Raw genomic sequence first — 14,277 nt, forward strand, 5'->3', positions numbered from 1 at the left:
ACAGATGCAAACACATTGTTAAACATATCATTTGCATTGTACCACAAAGAGTCTGGCTTGCACTATTTTCCGTCATAGGTTTTGTTGAAAAAGAGTTGCAGAATATGTCAAAATATGTAGATGTAGTAGTAGTAGTAGTAGTAATAATAATAATAATAATAATAATAATAATAATAATAATAATAATAATAATAATAATCTTTATTTGTATAGCACTTCACAAACAATAAAAATAAAAATTATACAGAACAGTACAACAGAAAAATCAATTGCAGTTGTCACCAAATCTGTCGTATCTTACAAGTTTAAAAAAAGAGTGAAAAGGGAGCCAAGGCAGAAAATGCTCCGAGTTTTTTTTAAAGATGAAAAATAAAAACAAATGGAAAAATCAACAAGAAATCAGACGAAAAATCAAACAAGAACACAACTGAATTGGATAACAGAAACTGAAAACAGAAGTCTACAAGAAGAAAAAACAAAATACATTTAAATATACTTAATATACATAAAACATACTTAATATAACTGGATGCAGACAATGAAGTGTGTCTGTGTGTGTGTGTGTGTGTGTGTGTGTGTGTGTGTTTGTGTGTGTGTGTGTGTGTGTGTGTGTGTGTGTGTGTGTGCATGCTGTCATCTTTAAACAAACATAATTCTATTGGAGATAAGAGAGATATATAAGGTGAATAATGCAGAATTCACTTACATCCAAAATGAATGACATCCCTTAAAATTGACAAATTAAATATGGTTATTTCATGAACTAGCAATATTATCACCATCCACCAGGAACAAAACAAAATGCATCAAACTTTTTCTGAAACTTAAACTACTAAAATTTTGCTGAAGACAAATCTTACGCCTGAAGCTTTCAGCCCTGTAACCGATACAGAAGAAACAAACAAGAAATCAAACTGTCCTGAAACTAAAACTACAATTTTCTTTAAGAAGAGCTATTATAAATATAGTTGTGACGGACAGATACGCTAGCATGTTTATATTTATTGTGACTTTTTCCTTGTGAAGTAATGAATAATACTTCATCAAGTGAAACGGCACAAATGGAAAATCAAAAGCATCATATGAGGTTGCAGCTCTCCTCCTTCTTCTCCTCCTTCTCTTCCTTGTGGAAGATCTTTCCATCCGGCTGCTTCACCCATCTCAGCTTGACGTTTCCACTCAGGCCTTGGTCCTTCAGTCTCTGATTCATCTGACAAACAGAAACGTTATTTATTATTGCCTTGTTGTTGTTTGTAATGCGCTTTTGAAGTCTGTCTCAAAAACACTTTCCCATTATAGCACCATGTTATACTATTTTTATTATTACTACCATTCAGCCTTCTGGAGGTTTGTAGTCTAATTCATCATAACCTGCTGTATATGATGGGAGGAGTCCACTTTATAGCAGCTGCCTTTCCTCTGACATTCAAGCCGGTTAGATCAGATTAGTTGGATTATTAAATGTTTTGCTTTCCTGTCTTAACTGTACCATCCTTTCTTGTTTCACTGTTGTATGTATTTGGCCATTATCTTTCATCAGAGGCAACTGTACATGACACCAACCAGAGGAACTGCTCATCCAAAAGAGTCAAAGTGTCATTCATTGGCAATTTCCAATGTTTTGCTATGGTTGCTTTTTGTTTACTGCCATGTCCAAGATAGATAGCTCATTCATAATTTTGTAGTGATAGAAAATTAAAAAATGAAAATTAACTGTTTGTTCTGTCACTATGATGCTGTCTGACCATCCCAGTAGTTTTGTAGAGTGATGCAGTTAGGATGTTTCTGTAATGTGACACCTGAACATTCTTCCTTCCAAAGGTTAACAGTGTAGAGAAAAGTGTGCGCTTCTGACTCACAGCTTACCAAGAGTAAGCCAAATGGGTAGGACCAGTAAAGTAGTCAAAAAAAATGTATGAAGAAAACTGACACTGACAAAGAGATCACACCGGCTCTTCAGATGTGACAAAAAGTGAAAAATCAGCACTCTCCTCATAAAGGTTTTGAGCCAGGAATAAAAGGAAAATGCACTGGAAAATTCTTTAGCTGCTATTTTCCTAGCTCTTGCTTTGTCTTAGTGTTTGTGACGATATACAAATGTTCACTTATTCAACTGTTGGCACTCAAGCTACACTTGACAAGTGCTATTGCTAAAAGCCTAAAATGTAAGAATGCAAATAATCTTTCTGCATCACGCTCATCCATCATTACCTGCTGCAAGATGGCTTCCTTCATGTCCTCCAGGTCCACTGAGGAGTCTGTTTTAGTCAGCTTCACCCTCACCACCTGCTTCTTCAGAGATTTAGCTATTATACATTAAAAAATATACTGTAAGGTTTTCATCCAGTAAAAAATAAAAACTTAAAGCCGATGACCAGAAGCTTTTTGTAAATATTGAATTGACTGAATTTCAAAACGATTTAATTGTAGATCACAACTCACCACTGTAGCAGGCAAAGTAAAATCTCTGACCACAAGGCCAGTCTTCCCATTTGCCATAAGATGTAACCACACAAGATTCTGCGATACAGCCATTTGGTTGATTGTTTTCAGTATTCCAGTTGGTGAATGACATGGCTCTCCCATCTGACCATTTCCACAAGTCTCTGAACAGGCCGATCCACACATCGTGTCCCTGGTTTTTCATCTTTATCTCGTCGTTCTCAGCTTGGTTCTTCACACTGACCAGGTCTGTGAACTTCTCCCTGCAGTAGCTCTGAGCCTCGGTCCAGGTCTTGGATTCATTCACAAAGACGAATCTGGAAGAGTCCTGGGCTTTGATGGCCCCTGAAAATATTTTTTAGCATAAGTCATGATGCTGTGGTCTCAGCAATGATGTTGCACTCAACAATGACCATGAAGGAATTTCTGCACAATACTTTTGAAAGTTTTTTGCTGGTTTACAGGCTGTCCAGTAGCTCAGTCAAAGCAGTAGTAGCTAGCCAACACTGTGTAGTCTCTACGCTGAAAGAGGGAAGGGGATGACACAGATTGAGGGCCAAATTAGAATATCTTTAGTTATCACCTGAACAAGTGGTTGGTTGATTTGTTTTGTGAGAGAGCTGATCACATCTGTTGTAATTATGAAGACAATGTGTGGCTTGAGGGAGAAGCAATGCTTCCCGAAATGTCCTGTATTCTTTATAAGGGTGAACATCACAGTATGCTAGGAAGGAAGGAAGGAAGGAAGCTATGTTTTCCAAGTAAATCTTTTTTCCAGGAAAGCATTGCCCTGGTCTCGCTAAATAGCAACAAAATCCCAATTCAACCAGGTACATAAAGATTTGACGTCATTATCTCTCCCACAGTGATTGGGCCTTTAAAGTCTTTCACATTCACCCTAGGTGAGATGTTGTTATTGGCTACGCTCTATCATCTGAAGATGGTAGAAACTTTTGTTTACATTAATTAAGGTATTAAGATGATGATGATAATTAGGGGTGCAACCGCCCTATTGTATTTGCCGGAATTCTTCTGTGAACTTTCTTTTTCTCGGCTTTATGTGTCTGCAACTCAAAAACTTTAAAAGTCCTACAGTGACCATATTTGGCAGGTGGGCTCCTATGGCCCCCCACTACTCAGGTAAGGTAGGCCATGTATATTGACAAGATGGTGGCGCTATAGCACACATATTTATGTTTTGTTCTATAACTCTACCACAGTTGATGCCAAACTTTGCACACACATCCAGGCTTTCTAGATCTACAACTTTGTCATTGTGACTACCCATGTCAGCTATTTAGTTTTTCTGCCATTTTGTTATGTAAAATCGTTTTTTCCAATAGACTCTTTCAATTTTTCTGCTATTTGCGCCAAAATTGGTTGACAGCTTCAGGAGACTGAGATACACATAATTGAGTATGACCGTCAAAAGATAGCGTTATAATTGCCTTCCAAAATCCAAATCTTTTTTCTTTTTTTTCAATATATCGCAGAGTTTTATATATGGACTTATAATATGTCATGACTTATTTTCAATACATCATGGAACAGGGGCAATATATTTATGGGAAATCACTGTAATCACTGTGAAAGGTATAATGCTAACATGTAAATAATGACGCATATACCTACTCCAACTGCACTGCGCATGATCGTTGACCTCTCAAAAATATTTTTTTGCAACCCCTGCTTGATTACGACACATGATGACGCCGAAATCCCTGAAATTTAGTGAGTCCCTCTTTACCACATTGCTATATCACACTCACCTAGGGGCGGGCAATATGGACAAAAAATAATATCCTGATATTTTCTGTCATTTTGACGATGTCAATATTTGACGATATTCTTATTATTATTATTATTATTATTATTATTATCATTAATATTACATTATGTCATGTGAGAAATAGGACATTTTTTCAAAATATCTTAAATTGCAACTGGCTTTCAACACAGTTTACAAATCACCTCTTGTTTACGGTCCGTTTTACGAATCTAAACCACCTCCAGGCGAGCGACGTTGAGCCACATCTGGGAATTAAATCTTCGGATGTGGATGCGGAGCCTCTGCTCTCCTCGACAGTCGAGGGCATTTCTGTGACATGACCATCATCTGGCTTGTCGCCCATTTTTTTTGTTTATCATTCACCAGTAACACTTAGAGTTGTGAGCTACTGGAAAATTACAGCGAGATAGCATATGTGCAGCCTCAAATACCAAACTTATTTTCACACAGCACAGCCGAGGCATGTTCTGGTCAGACCGTCAGTCAGTCAGTCCACAATACTTCGTGTGATGGCCTCTAGAGGGTGTCTTTACCTATATATATTTATGTATTTAAGTAACGTTAGTGGAATTAATTTGACCATTAACCGTGTTCCAATGCTTCAATGAATTAAAATTTAAATTTAAATTCAATTAAATTGAACTGAACACATGCACCATGGACCTGTACAGGATCTGTGCTTGTTTTTTTTGAGTCAAATGCCAAACAACCGCTTAAGTCATTCCAGCCTTCTCGTGTCTGAATGTGTGATTGGCTGATGCACAAAGGTGCCAAATGCTAGATGGCGTTTCGCGGGCACGTTAATATCGATATCATCGCATATGATGTCATATCGCCCACCCCTACGCTCACCTCAGCTGACTCAGAAAGTTTACGCATGCTTGTGTGGAGGTATGCACATTCTCACAGCATTCTGCTAGCCAGTATCTCTCTCTGTCTCTCTCTCTCTGACATATAAGAATTTTTTTGGGAAACAAAGAATTTTTCATTTATTCATTTTTCTCCTCGTGTAAAATATCCCCCCCCCCTTACAAATCGTACCCTGTGTATGTGAAAATACATTTTGAAGTTTCATTAAAGAGTAAATGACATAGTGCCAATTGCCACTTACGGCTATATTTATTATTATTATTACTGATTTTGTTATTTTCTCCTTACCATTGTAGCAGATAAATGGCTGTTTAAAACTGCAAGGAGCGTCCCTCCACATTCCAGCCCAATCTATGAACATACAGCTCTCATTATTGTAGAAGTTATCAGGCTCGTTACTGGCCCACATCCTGAACTCAGCCTCTCCTTCACCATAGTAACTCTTCTTTTCCAGAGACCACCTCCAACTGTTAATGTCATCATACAGTCCTATCCAGACACTGCCTTCATAATGTCTGCCTAAAATCTCATTCAGCTTGGCCACATCTTCCTGGTTGTCTACGGTGGCCAGGTCAGTGAACTTCTCCCTGCAGTATCTCTGGGCTTCAGTCCAGGTCTTTGGTTCTTCAATAATGTGGTACTGACGAGGAAAACATGAGGGGAGGGCGCACAGTCCTGTGATAACAATCAAAGCATGTAATTTAATTCATTTAGTGAATTCAGTTTGTACAATGCGTGAATACTGACCAACTGCAGTTACTCGTTAAATGTGATATTTTTTGCTTAAATATGACAGGCAAGAGATTCAAGCACAAAGGATGGATAAGGCCTGATTGGTTTTTCATGTATCAAAAATCATACAAAGGCTACAAGAATTGAGAAAGCTCATACCTGTGGGCAAATCGGATTCTAGATTTGATTTTTTTTTATTTTATGAGTTTGTACAATGACTTCTCCATGAAATAAATTCAGTGTGAGACATTTGACTTTCTTGTTTTTGATCAGAATTGCTTGGAAAAAAATATGACCATCAAATGACACTAACCTGATAAGACCATGATAACAAACGCCTTCCCTTCCATGATGTACGATGCCACAGCTCACTGCACCTTGCTGTCATCAGAATAAGATTATTACTGTGAGGAGAGCTGCTCAATTATTTAAAATTTTAAAGCTGCTGTAGGTAAGTTTGGGAGGAAAGAGATCAAAACTCTGGAAATTCAAACCAAAACAAGGATTGACACGCCTCCCACTCCTCCCAGTGAGTGACAGGAGGAGTGACTGACAGGATGGAGTCCCGCCTTCTGCCTCAGACTTCTCCTCATTGGTCGGATGGGTTTCCACACATTTGAAATGAGAACAGCAGTGGAATGGGGCTACCGCTGTTTGTGAGATTCTGACATAGTGACCACCAAACTTTGAGATTCATTTTTATTACTACTAAATAAATGCTAATCCATAAAAAGTTACCTACTGCACCTTGTATCTAACGTATCTAACGTATCTAACAAGAATCTACTCACTTGTTTAAAACATGTCAGTGGAACAAAATGTTTGGAAAAAATAAACAAAAGTCACTTTTTAATGCACAAAAAGACATGCTACGAACAGCAGACCATACATATCACTCTATAAATATACATTAAGCATTCAGTCACTATGTTGAATGTATATTTGTGGACTCAGAGGTATAGTCTTGGTATAAATTTGCATTTACAATATCTGAATAATTCTTATGTTATCCACAACCTAATTTTCTGTTAATGTTCTGAAGATATTCCATAAGTGGAATGGTTGCCTGTTAAGTACAGGATCAATTTTAAGATATTACTGCTAACTTTTAAGGCTCAAATGTGGTTTAGCCCCTAGCTATATCACAGATCTCTTAACCCCATATGAGCCAGAGCGCAGTCTGCGGTCCTCAGGCAGGGCCTTCCTGACTGCCCCAAGGTCCAGACTGACGACTAAGGGTGGTTGGGCCTTTGCTTTAAGAGCACCTGAGCTCTGGAACGCCCTGCTGGAGGAGCTCAGACTTGCAAACTCAATATCATCTTTTAAATCGCTTCTCAAAACCCACTTATTTAACAAGGCCTTTTTATAGTCTGTTCTGTTTTTATGTCACCATTTTGTTCTCCTGTTTTTAAGTCTGTTTTAGGGTCCTTGCTTACTTATTTTTGCCTTGTTTTATGTTTTTATGCTGTTCCTGCCCCTTTTACTGCCTTTTATTGTTCCATCTTATTGTTGTTATTTTACTTTTTCTTTTAGTAGTTATTACTGCATTTGGACTTTCTTTTATTTTGACTGTAAAGCACTTTGTAACTGTGTTTTGAAAAGTGCTATATAAGTAAAGCTTATTATTATTATTATTAGTAGTAGTAGTAGTAGTAGTAGTAGTAGTAGTAGTAGTATTATAAGTGGTGTTGTACTTGTGAAAAGTACTGTACATTTTTCTTATCAAAACTCATTTTATCATCAACACTTACCCATAACCTCACCACAATGATCATTAGCTGATTTCAAATGCTCTCTATGTAAGAGCTGACAGAAATATCAAGAACAAATATTCTTTCAAATAAATGATGCTTTACCTTTCTTGTGTAAAAGAGAGTAATGTTGTCTGTCTCTCAGTCTTTCTGTCTTCACTTGCAGTCCCACAACACTGACTTGGCAGTATGGATGGATCAGTGTAATGTAAGTGTAGTGAGCGCAGGTCTGATCAGCGCAGTCCTCTAACATTCAAGACAGGTTTCTTTGAAGCTGCACATCCTACTTTAATAGCACATGGAGAGGTTACATCAGATCCTGTGCATTGGAAAACGTCTCCCACCCCTCTGTCTCCTCTCTCTTCCTTACGTAAGTGACAGTCTGATCATTTGAAGATGAAGATAATCATCACAACATGATTTGTTTAGCCGAAACAATGCTGCTCTCTTTCCGGTGAAGCTATTTGAATATCATAAACATGATATTGCACATTTTGGAGAAGTGTCTCAGGTGTTATTGTGCTAATGAAAGCACAAAGGGAACCACATTATTTAAATGTCATGATACTTGATATTTCTATTTGTGGACTGCCAGGCCGGCCAGAAAGGAGACAGTAACATCACTGACCACTAGTTCATACAGAATAGTTGATTTTATCATTGTTTTAAGTTCATTCTTTGTTTCTATTTCTGTAACTTTAAAAGTGCTATGCTGTTTTTCTTCTACTAAAACTACCATTATTATAACTACTTGTTCAAAAATAGATATAGGATAAAAATACAAGTGTGCTCACCGAAACTCTGTGTTTTCATTGAAATTCAGAACTTGATGCAAGGTAACAATTCATTTATTGTGTTATTATTATGTTATTCTGATGAGTCTGAGACGGTCCGATCAATATTTCCGACTGTCGCTCATGAAACCAGACAGCAGTGGATTAAGACTCAAATCTTGGTGTGTTGATATAATATCTGGACTGACTTCATACACAAACAATGTGACTGATCTTATGGAACAGAATGTCTAAATGAGTTTGATCTTATTGTAGTTTTATCAATCTGTAAATGAAAAGTATACTCCATTGTCTTAGACACATTTGCTCTCAGTGGCTTTCACCATCGTTTTGTATGTGGTTTATTTGTATACAGACAGTCAGATCCCAACATATTGATGAACATATCGTTTGCATTGTTCCCATCTTCACAATCTTCTTTTATTTTTATTTGTATGTGGATTATTTGTATACGGACAGATGCAAACACATTGATAAACATATCATTTGCGTTGTTCCTTGAAAAGTGTGGTTTACACTATTTACACTATTTTCCATCATTCTTTTCAGTTGCAGAATTATGTCAATATATATTGCAGTTTATACCTAATTGTCATAATTCATTTGCATTGTTCCACGAAGAGTGTGGTCCACACTGTTTTCTAACATGTGCTTTTGTTGAAGAACAGTTGCAGAATATGTTGAAATATATTTCAATTTACACCAAATATGTCATAATTCACAAATGTTAATAAACAATATGATAACATAAAAGGGAGCCAATCAATCACATTATTTATTCACTTTAGATTTTTTTTTAAAGATGAATTTGCATCCCTTGTGCCATAATCCAAGGTGAGCATTCATATAGAGGCCCAATTCAGAGTTCAACAGAATGTTATACTATCATGCAAATGAGCACCATAGAAAACAGGCTATCCTGTCATAAATCTACAGCACCACAAGACGGGTAGCAACATTCACCAGCTACCTACTCTAGCTTTCAGTGAGTGTAGGCAAGTTATTGGGGTTCTCAAGTGGGCAGCTTCCTTCACACATGTTTCACTGAATTAGGCCCATGACACCTCAAGAAGGCTCAACAGTGTATTCCAGCGTCCCAGAAACAGAAACACCCCCTCTTTGCCTCAGCAGACCCAAGTCCACTACACTGCTGTCACTTGCACCTTTGTTACCAACAACAACTTTACAATGTACGCTGCCATCAATATACCTTTCTATTGCAGAACTAATGCACTTACACGTTATAAAGTACACACTACATCTGCCCAAGCAGAGAGCAGATACCCGACCAACTCAGCAGTCCGCATATCCACATAGTGTCTGCTTAGGCTAAGCTAAGTCAGGCTGGCCCTGCTGCCTTGACTGGCAGCTTCATCTGGATGCCAGGGCCGCCTCAGCTGTCCAGCCACCCTCTAACAAAAACAAAACCTGTGTGGAAATACAGCTTTAAACCTGTATTTTTTTTTCTCTCCATACAGTTTAAGACATTTACCAATGCACATACAGCACTGGGGCCGTATTCACAAAACATTTTATCTTACCACTAGGAGGACTCCCAACCTTCCTGTGGTACTGTACCACACGTCCCTGTGGTACTGTACCACACGTCTCTATGGTACTGTACCACACGTTCCTGTGGTACTGTACCACACGTCTCTATGGTACTGTACCATACGTTCCTGTGGTACTGTACCACATGTTATGTGGTACATTCCTGTGGTATATTACAGGAAAATGTTAGTTTTTCTCCAAAATGCATGGAAGCATAAATTCATGAATTTATGACTATATACAGTAGACTATGAATCATGAATTTATGCTTCCTTGCGTTTTGGAATAGGCAAGATATCCAGGAACATTCCTAAAATAATAATAATAATGATAATAATAATGATAATACATTTCATTTGTATAGAACTTTTCTAAATACTCAAAGATGCTTACAATACTGGTCGTCACGGCTGGCTGGCACAGGGGTCGCTGATGGTGTTGAACAGTCTGATGGACGCTGACAAAAATGGACGCCTGAGGCATCAGCGTGGGGGGGAGGAGCCTGTGGCTGAAGCTGCTCCTCAGCCTCAGCTCGACGTAGAGAGGGTGAGAGGGTGAGAGGGAGAGAGGGTGAGAGGGTGAGAGGGTGAGAGGGGTTCTCCAGGATGAAGTTAATCTTTCCCCTCAGCTTCCTCTCTGCCACTGCCTCCAGACTGTCCAGCTGGAGTCCCACCACAGAGCTGGCCTTCCTCACCAGCTTGTTGCCTTCCCCAGCCTTGAGAAAAACAAAAAGGAAACTCTCACTAACAGTAGTAATAATAATAATAATAATAATTCACCGAACACATCAACATCAATTAAATATTTTCATTTTGGGCACCTTTGAGAGAGCGAGAGAGAGTACTGTAGGACAGGAAAAGGCAATATTTAGGCTATATCACCATATTGATATTACATAGATATATTGCCCAGGTGATTGTCAAAGCATCAGTAAGGACTGCACTTACATTCATAAAACTCACAACCAACGTCACTGGCTTGTACGCCGTTACCATGGCGACAGTCTGCTGCTGATGTGACGTTCGCTTAAAAAACAAACTTAGACTTCTTCTTTTTTTAAGTTAAAATAATTGAACACCCTGCACCCTTACACCCAGTGGTCGATTTGTACACAAATTTCAAGGGGGGTGGTGGGATCCTTACGGAGACAAACAATTTGATAGTGGCGACAGCATGGAGGGTAGGGGACCAGCTGTTTACCCTTTTGTTTATATTGTAACAGCACAAAGGTAATGCTATATTCAAAAGACATGCAAGTTAGGGATGTTAGGTATCAGATACTCCTGCCAATGCCCTGAACCAAGGCACTGTTCTCAGAATTGGTCCCTACGTTGCACTGTGGCTGCCCACTGCTTTTAAGTAGTTAGGATGGGTCAAATACAGAGGACAAATTTCCCCACAGGGATCAATAAAGTGTAACTTAACATAACTTAACACTCATGGCACTTTTATCTTATCCAAACTTTAAATTTATAGTTATCAAACCTCTACTCATACTCGCTTTGTCATCCTCTCCTGCTTGCTTTGCCTCTGCTGCATCGTCTCTTAAAACATCCTCCTGCCTATCATCTAGGTAGAAAATATAGACTAGTCAATAGCTTTTCAATGATGGCCAAATAGGCTACTTCGTACAAAGGTACCCCTACTGTGTGTGTGTGTGTGTGTTTACATTTGTTTCAGCCTTAGCAGTTATCCATTTCCTTTACCAGCGTAGATAACCACCCAAAGCAGTAATCAAATTAGGGCCACTGCACAAAATTCAGCACATACTAGCGCTGTAAACACCTTTGTGCTCTAAGTCCTGTGATCCTTAGTCAAATTTTATTTGGGTTTACGTGAGAACGACACACAAAGGGCTTCCTCCCTTTGACGGTGACTACCTGCCACTTGAACAACAAAATTCAAACTAGGTTAATCTTGACTTCCCGTTTATTTTGTTGCCTGGCAACATCCCGCTGAGGATGAAATGTAGCCTAATGTATGGCCTAATGTTTTTTTTTTCTTCCTTAATATAATTTTGGTGTTAAAATGTCAACTAGCTATCTAATCTCTGTTTAATCTCTGTTTCTCTTTTTCCCCACTTCAAACAGTGTAGGCTAAATTATAGAAAATAATCACTATGACTCCTGACGTTTCTCACACCTGTAGTCCTGCAGACCTACCTGCCCACCAGCCCATTTATAAAAATAATAAAATAATATCCTCAAGGTGTCATAGCCGCGTTGCAGATTTGCTGTGCCATCAACCAATAAAAAAACATGCATCCGTATCAGTGCAGGTGCATGTGACCCCCCGTCCTCGGATTTGCTGTAAACTCCAGATGTGCTATATTCATTAAAATAATTAAATATCAGTAATAAGTGGCTTACACATTTCTTGATTAAATGATATCTTTGTGCCATAAAGAGGGATGAAAGGGGGATGGTTTTTGACAATTTTCATTTCAGGGGGGATGGCATCCCCTCGCATCCCTCCTCAAATCGACTACTGCTTACACCACACAGGAAGAGAATAAATAAAACTATAAAAGTTTGGACACACCACTGTTCTCTTTATTTTTACTATTTTCCACAAACAAACGGGAACTTTTGGGAAATGTAACATGTTTAATGGGATTAAATTATCACTTTTATATACAACAAACGCTGATGTATACTGTAGATAGTCTTTTTAGATGTAAAAATTCAGAGTTTGCAGAAAATATCTCGGAAAAGCCTTTTCATTTCATGTCATAATACAGTTTTATTCATTTATTCATTTATTTTTGCCATGACACTTAGATTAAAATGTATGCACTCTCCCTATGAGTTTCTATTAAAATACTGTGAATGCTGCATTTATGCTTAATCAGTATTCCCTAAGATGTTTTATTAGTCAGTGTCATGGTCCCTGCCTGGCCCTTGTGTTTTCCTTGTGTCTCCCCTTTCCTGTGTTCCTAGTCCTGTCTGTCTCTCTCCCTGTCCATGCTTTGTTTGTGTGTGTGGGCGTGGTCTCCCTTCCCTGTTCTCCTGGCTCCCAGCTCAGCTCATTCTGCACACCAGTCTACAATCAGCTCGTCACCGTCTGCTCACCTGCTTCCTATCAGCCCACACTTTATAAACCCCAGTTTGCCATCCACTCTCCGCCGGATCATACTCTCTGTCATGAGTACACCTCAGCCAGACTCCAGCCTTTTGCCTCCAGTCTTCCTGCCTCGTCTGTCTCCCTTGTTGGATCCTCGCGCTCTGGATCCCACTCTGCCTGACTCTCCCCTGCACTTTGCCTGTCCTGCCTTGGCCCAGCTTCGCGCCTCACCTCCAGGTTTACTACTTCCAGCCACGTAAATAAACTGTCATTGTATTTACGCTCTGCCTCCTGTCTCTGTGTCTGCACTTGGGTTCACTTGCCTCCCCGTGACAGTCAATTTGAGTCCAGATGTCATATCCAATGCTGGAACTGACCATGTGGGAAAATACCATATAGGGCATGCAGTGTGTGTGTGGTAAATATATGGTACATTACCATAAAGCGTGACGTACATTACCACAGGACATAGTGTGTTGTAAATCTATGGTACTTTACCATAAAGCCTGTGGTAATGTATCACAGAATTTGCTTGTCCTGTGGTGCCAAAATTAAGTACTGCAGGAATACCACAGCAACATTTTCAGGTACCACAGGAACTTTTTTTTTGCAGGGTTTACATCCAGAAATTCATTCATTCAGAGAGTCATTTCAAAATGCAGATTATGTGCGTAGCCAGTTTTAATAATATCATTACAGAAAGCCAGTATGGGCTTGTGTGGCCCCAGTGTGGCCCCAGTGTGGCCCACCCACAAAAAAGCCATATGGGGCCCGTAGGTGAGAAAAGGGCATGGGCCCTGCATGGGCAAAGCCACAGTGGGCCCCAATGGGCTTTCTGTGGACTTGCCTAAGTGTGGGCAGCCCACAAAAAACCCATACAAGGCCCATAGGTGGGAAAAGACTGTGGCCCCGCATGGGCAAAACCACAGTGGGCCCTTGTGGGATTAGAGTGGGTTTGCCCCAGCCCACACTGCCCACAAAAACCCCACAGTGGCCCTGCAGGGGCTTGTTTGCTGGGAAATAGCACTAAACGTTTCTAGTTAAGAGTTTCCTCTTAAAACCTATTCACGAAGCTGCTGAGACCAACTTTTACTAAGCAATGGGGAGAAATCTTAAGCTAAGAGAAAGGGCGGGGTTGACCTCGTTGCTATGGATGATGTCGTGTTTCATGAAACAGTGATTGGCTGATAGGGGATTGGTCTCTGTCAGTGAATTCATCATAGAAATACTGTAGGAGGTATCATGTCGCCATATTCAAATAAAGATTTTAAAATAAAAATGTAGG

General features: G+C 39.3%; 1 protein-coding gene across 1 annotated transcript; it reads right to left on the minus strand.

Moving 5' to 3' along the window:
• Window positions 1–2,431: 2,431 nt before the first annotated feature.
• LOC139661041 (P-selectin-like) lies at window positions 2,432–6,187 on the minus strand. The gene is made up of 3 exons (XM_071539364.1): window positions 6,147–6,187; window positions 5,465–5,776; window positions 2,432–2,787 (listed from the first exon to the last, which is right to left on the minus strand). The coding sequence occupies exons 1-3, from the start codon at window positions 6,181–6,183 to the stop codon at window positions 2,432–2,434; spliced, it is 705 nt and encodes a 234-aa protein (XP_071395465.1). The 5' UTR covers window positions 6,184–6,187.
• Window positions 6,188–14,277: the final 8,090 nt, after the last annotated feature.

Source organism: Centroberyx affinis, unplaced genomic scaffold (genome assembly GCF_046629955.1).
Source record: "Centroberyx affinis isolate AG114_WGS23_722 - 3 ecotype Tasmania unplaced genomic scaffold, CSIRO-AGI_Caff_v1 ptg003438l_1, whole genome shotgun sequence".
NCBI lineage: Eukaryota > Metazoa > Chordata > Actinopteri > Beryciformes > Berycidae > Centroberyx > Centroberyx affinis.

What these genes read in the sequence shown, in the direction of transcription:
- LOC139661041 (XM_071539364.1), bottom strand. Translation starts at nt 6,183, where the DNA reads ATGGAAGGGAAGGCGTTTGTTATCATGGTCTTATCAG. An exon ending in TGTTATCATGGTCTTATCAG is followed by an intron (nt 5,777 to 6,146) that starts GTTAGTGTCATT and finishes TTGTTATCACAG; the next exon opens with GACTGTGCGCCCTCCCCTCA. An exon ending in CTTCTACAATAATGAGAGCT is followed by an intron (nt 2,788 to 5,464) that starts GTATGTTCATAG and finishes AAATATTTTCAG; the next exon opens with GGGCCATCAAAGCCCAGGAC.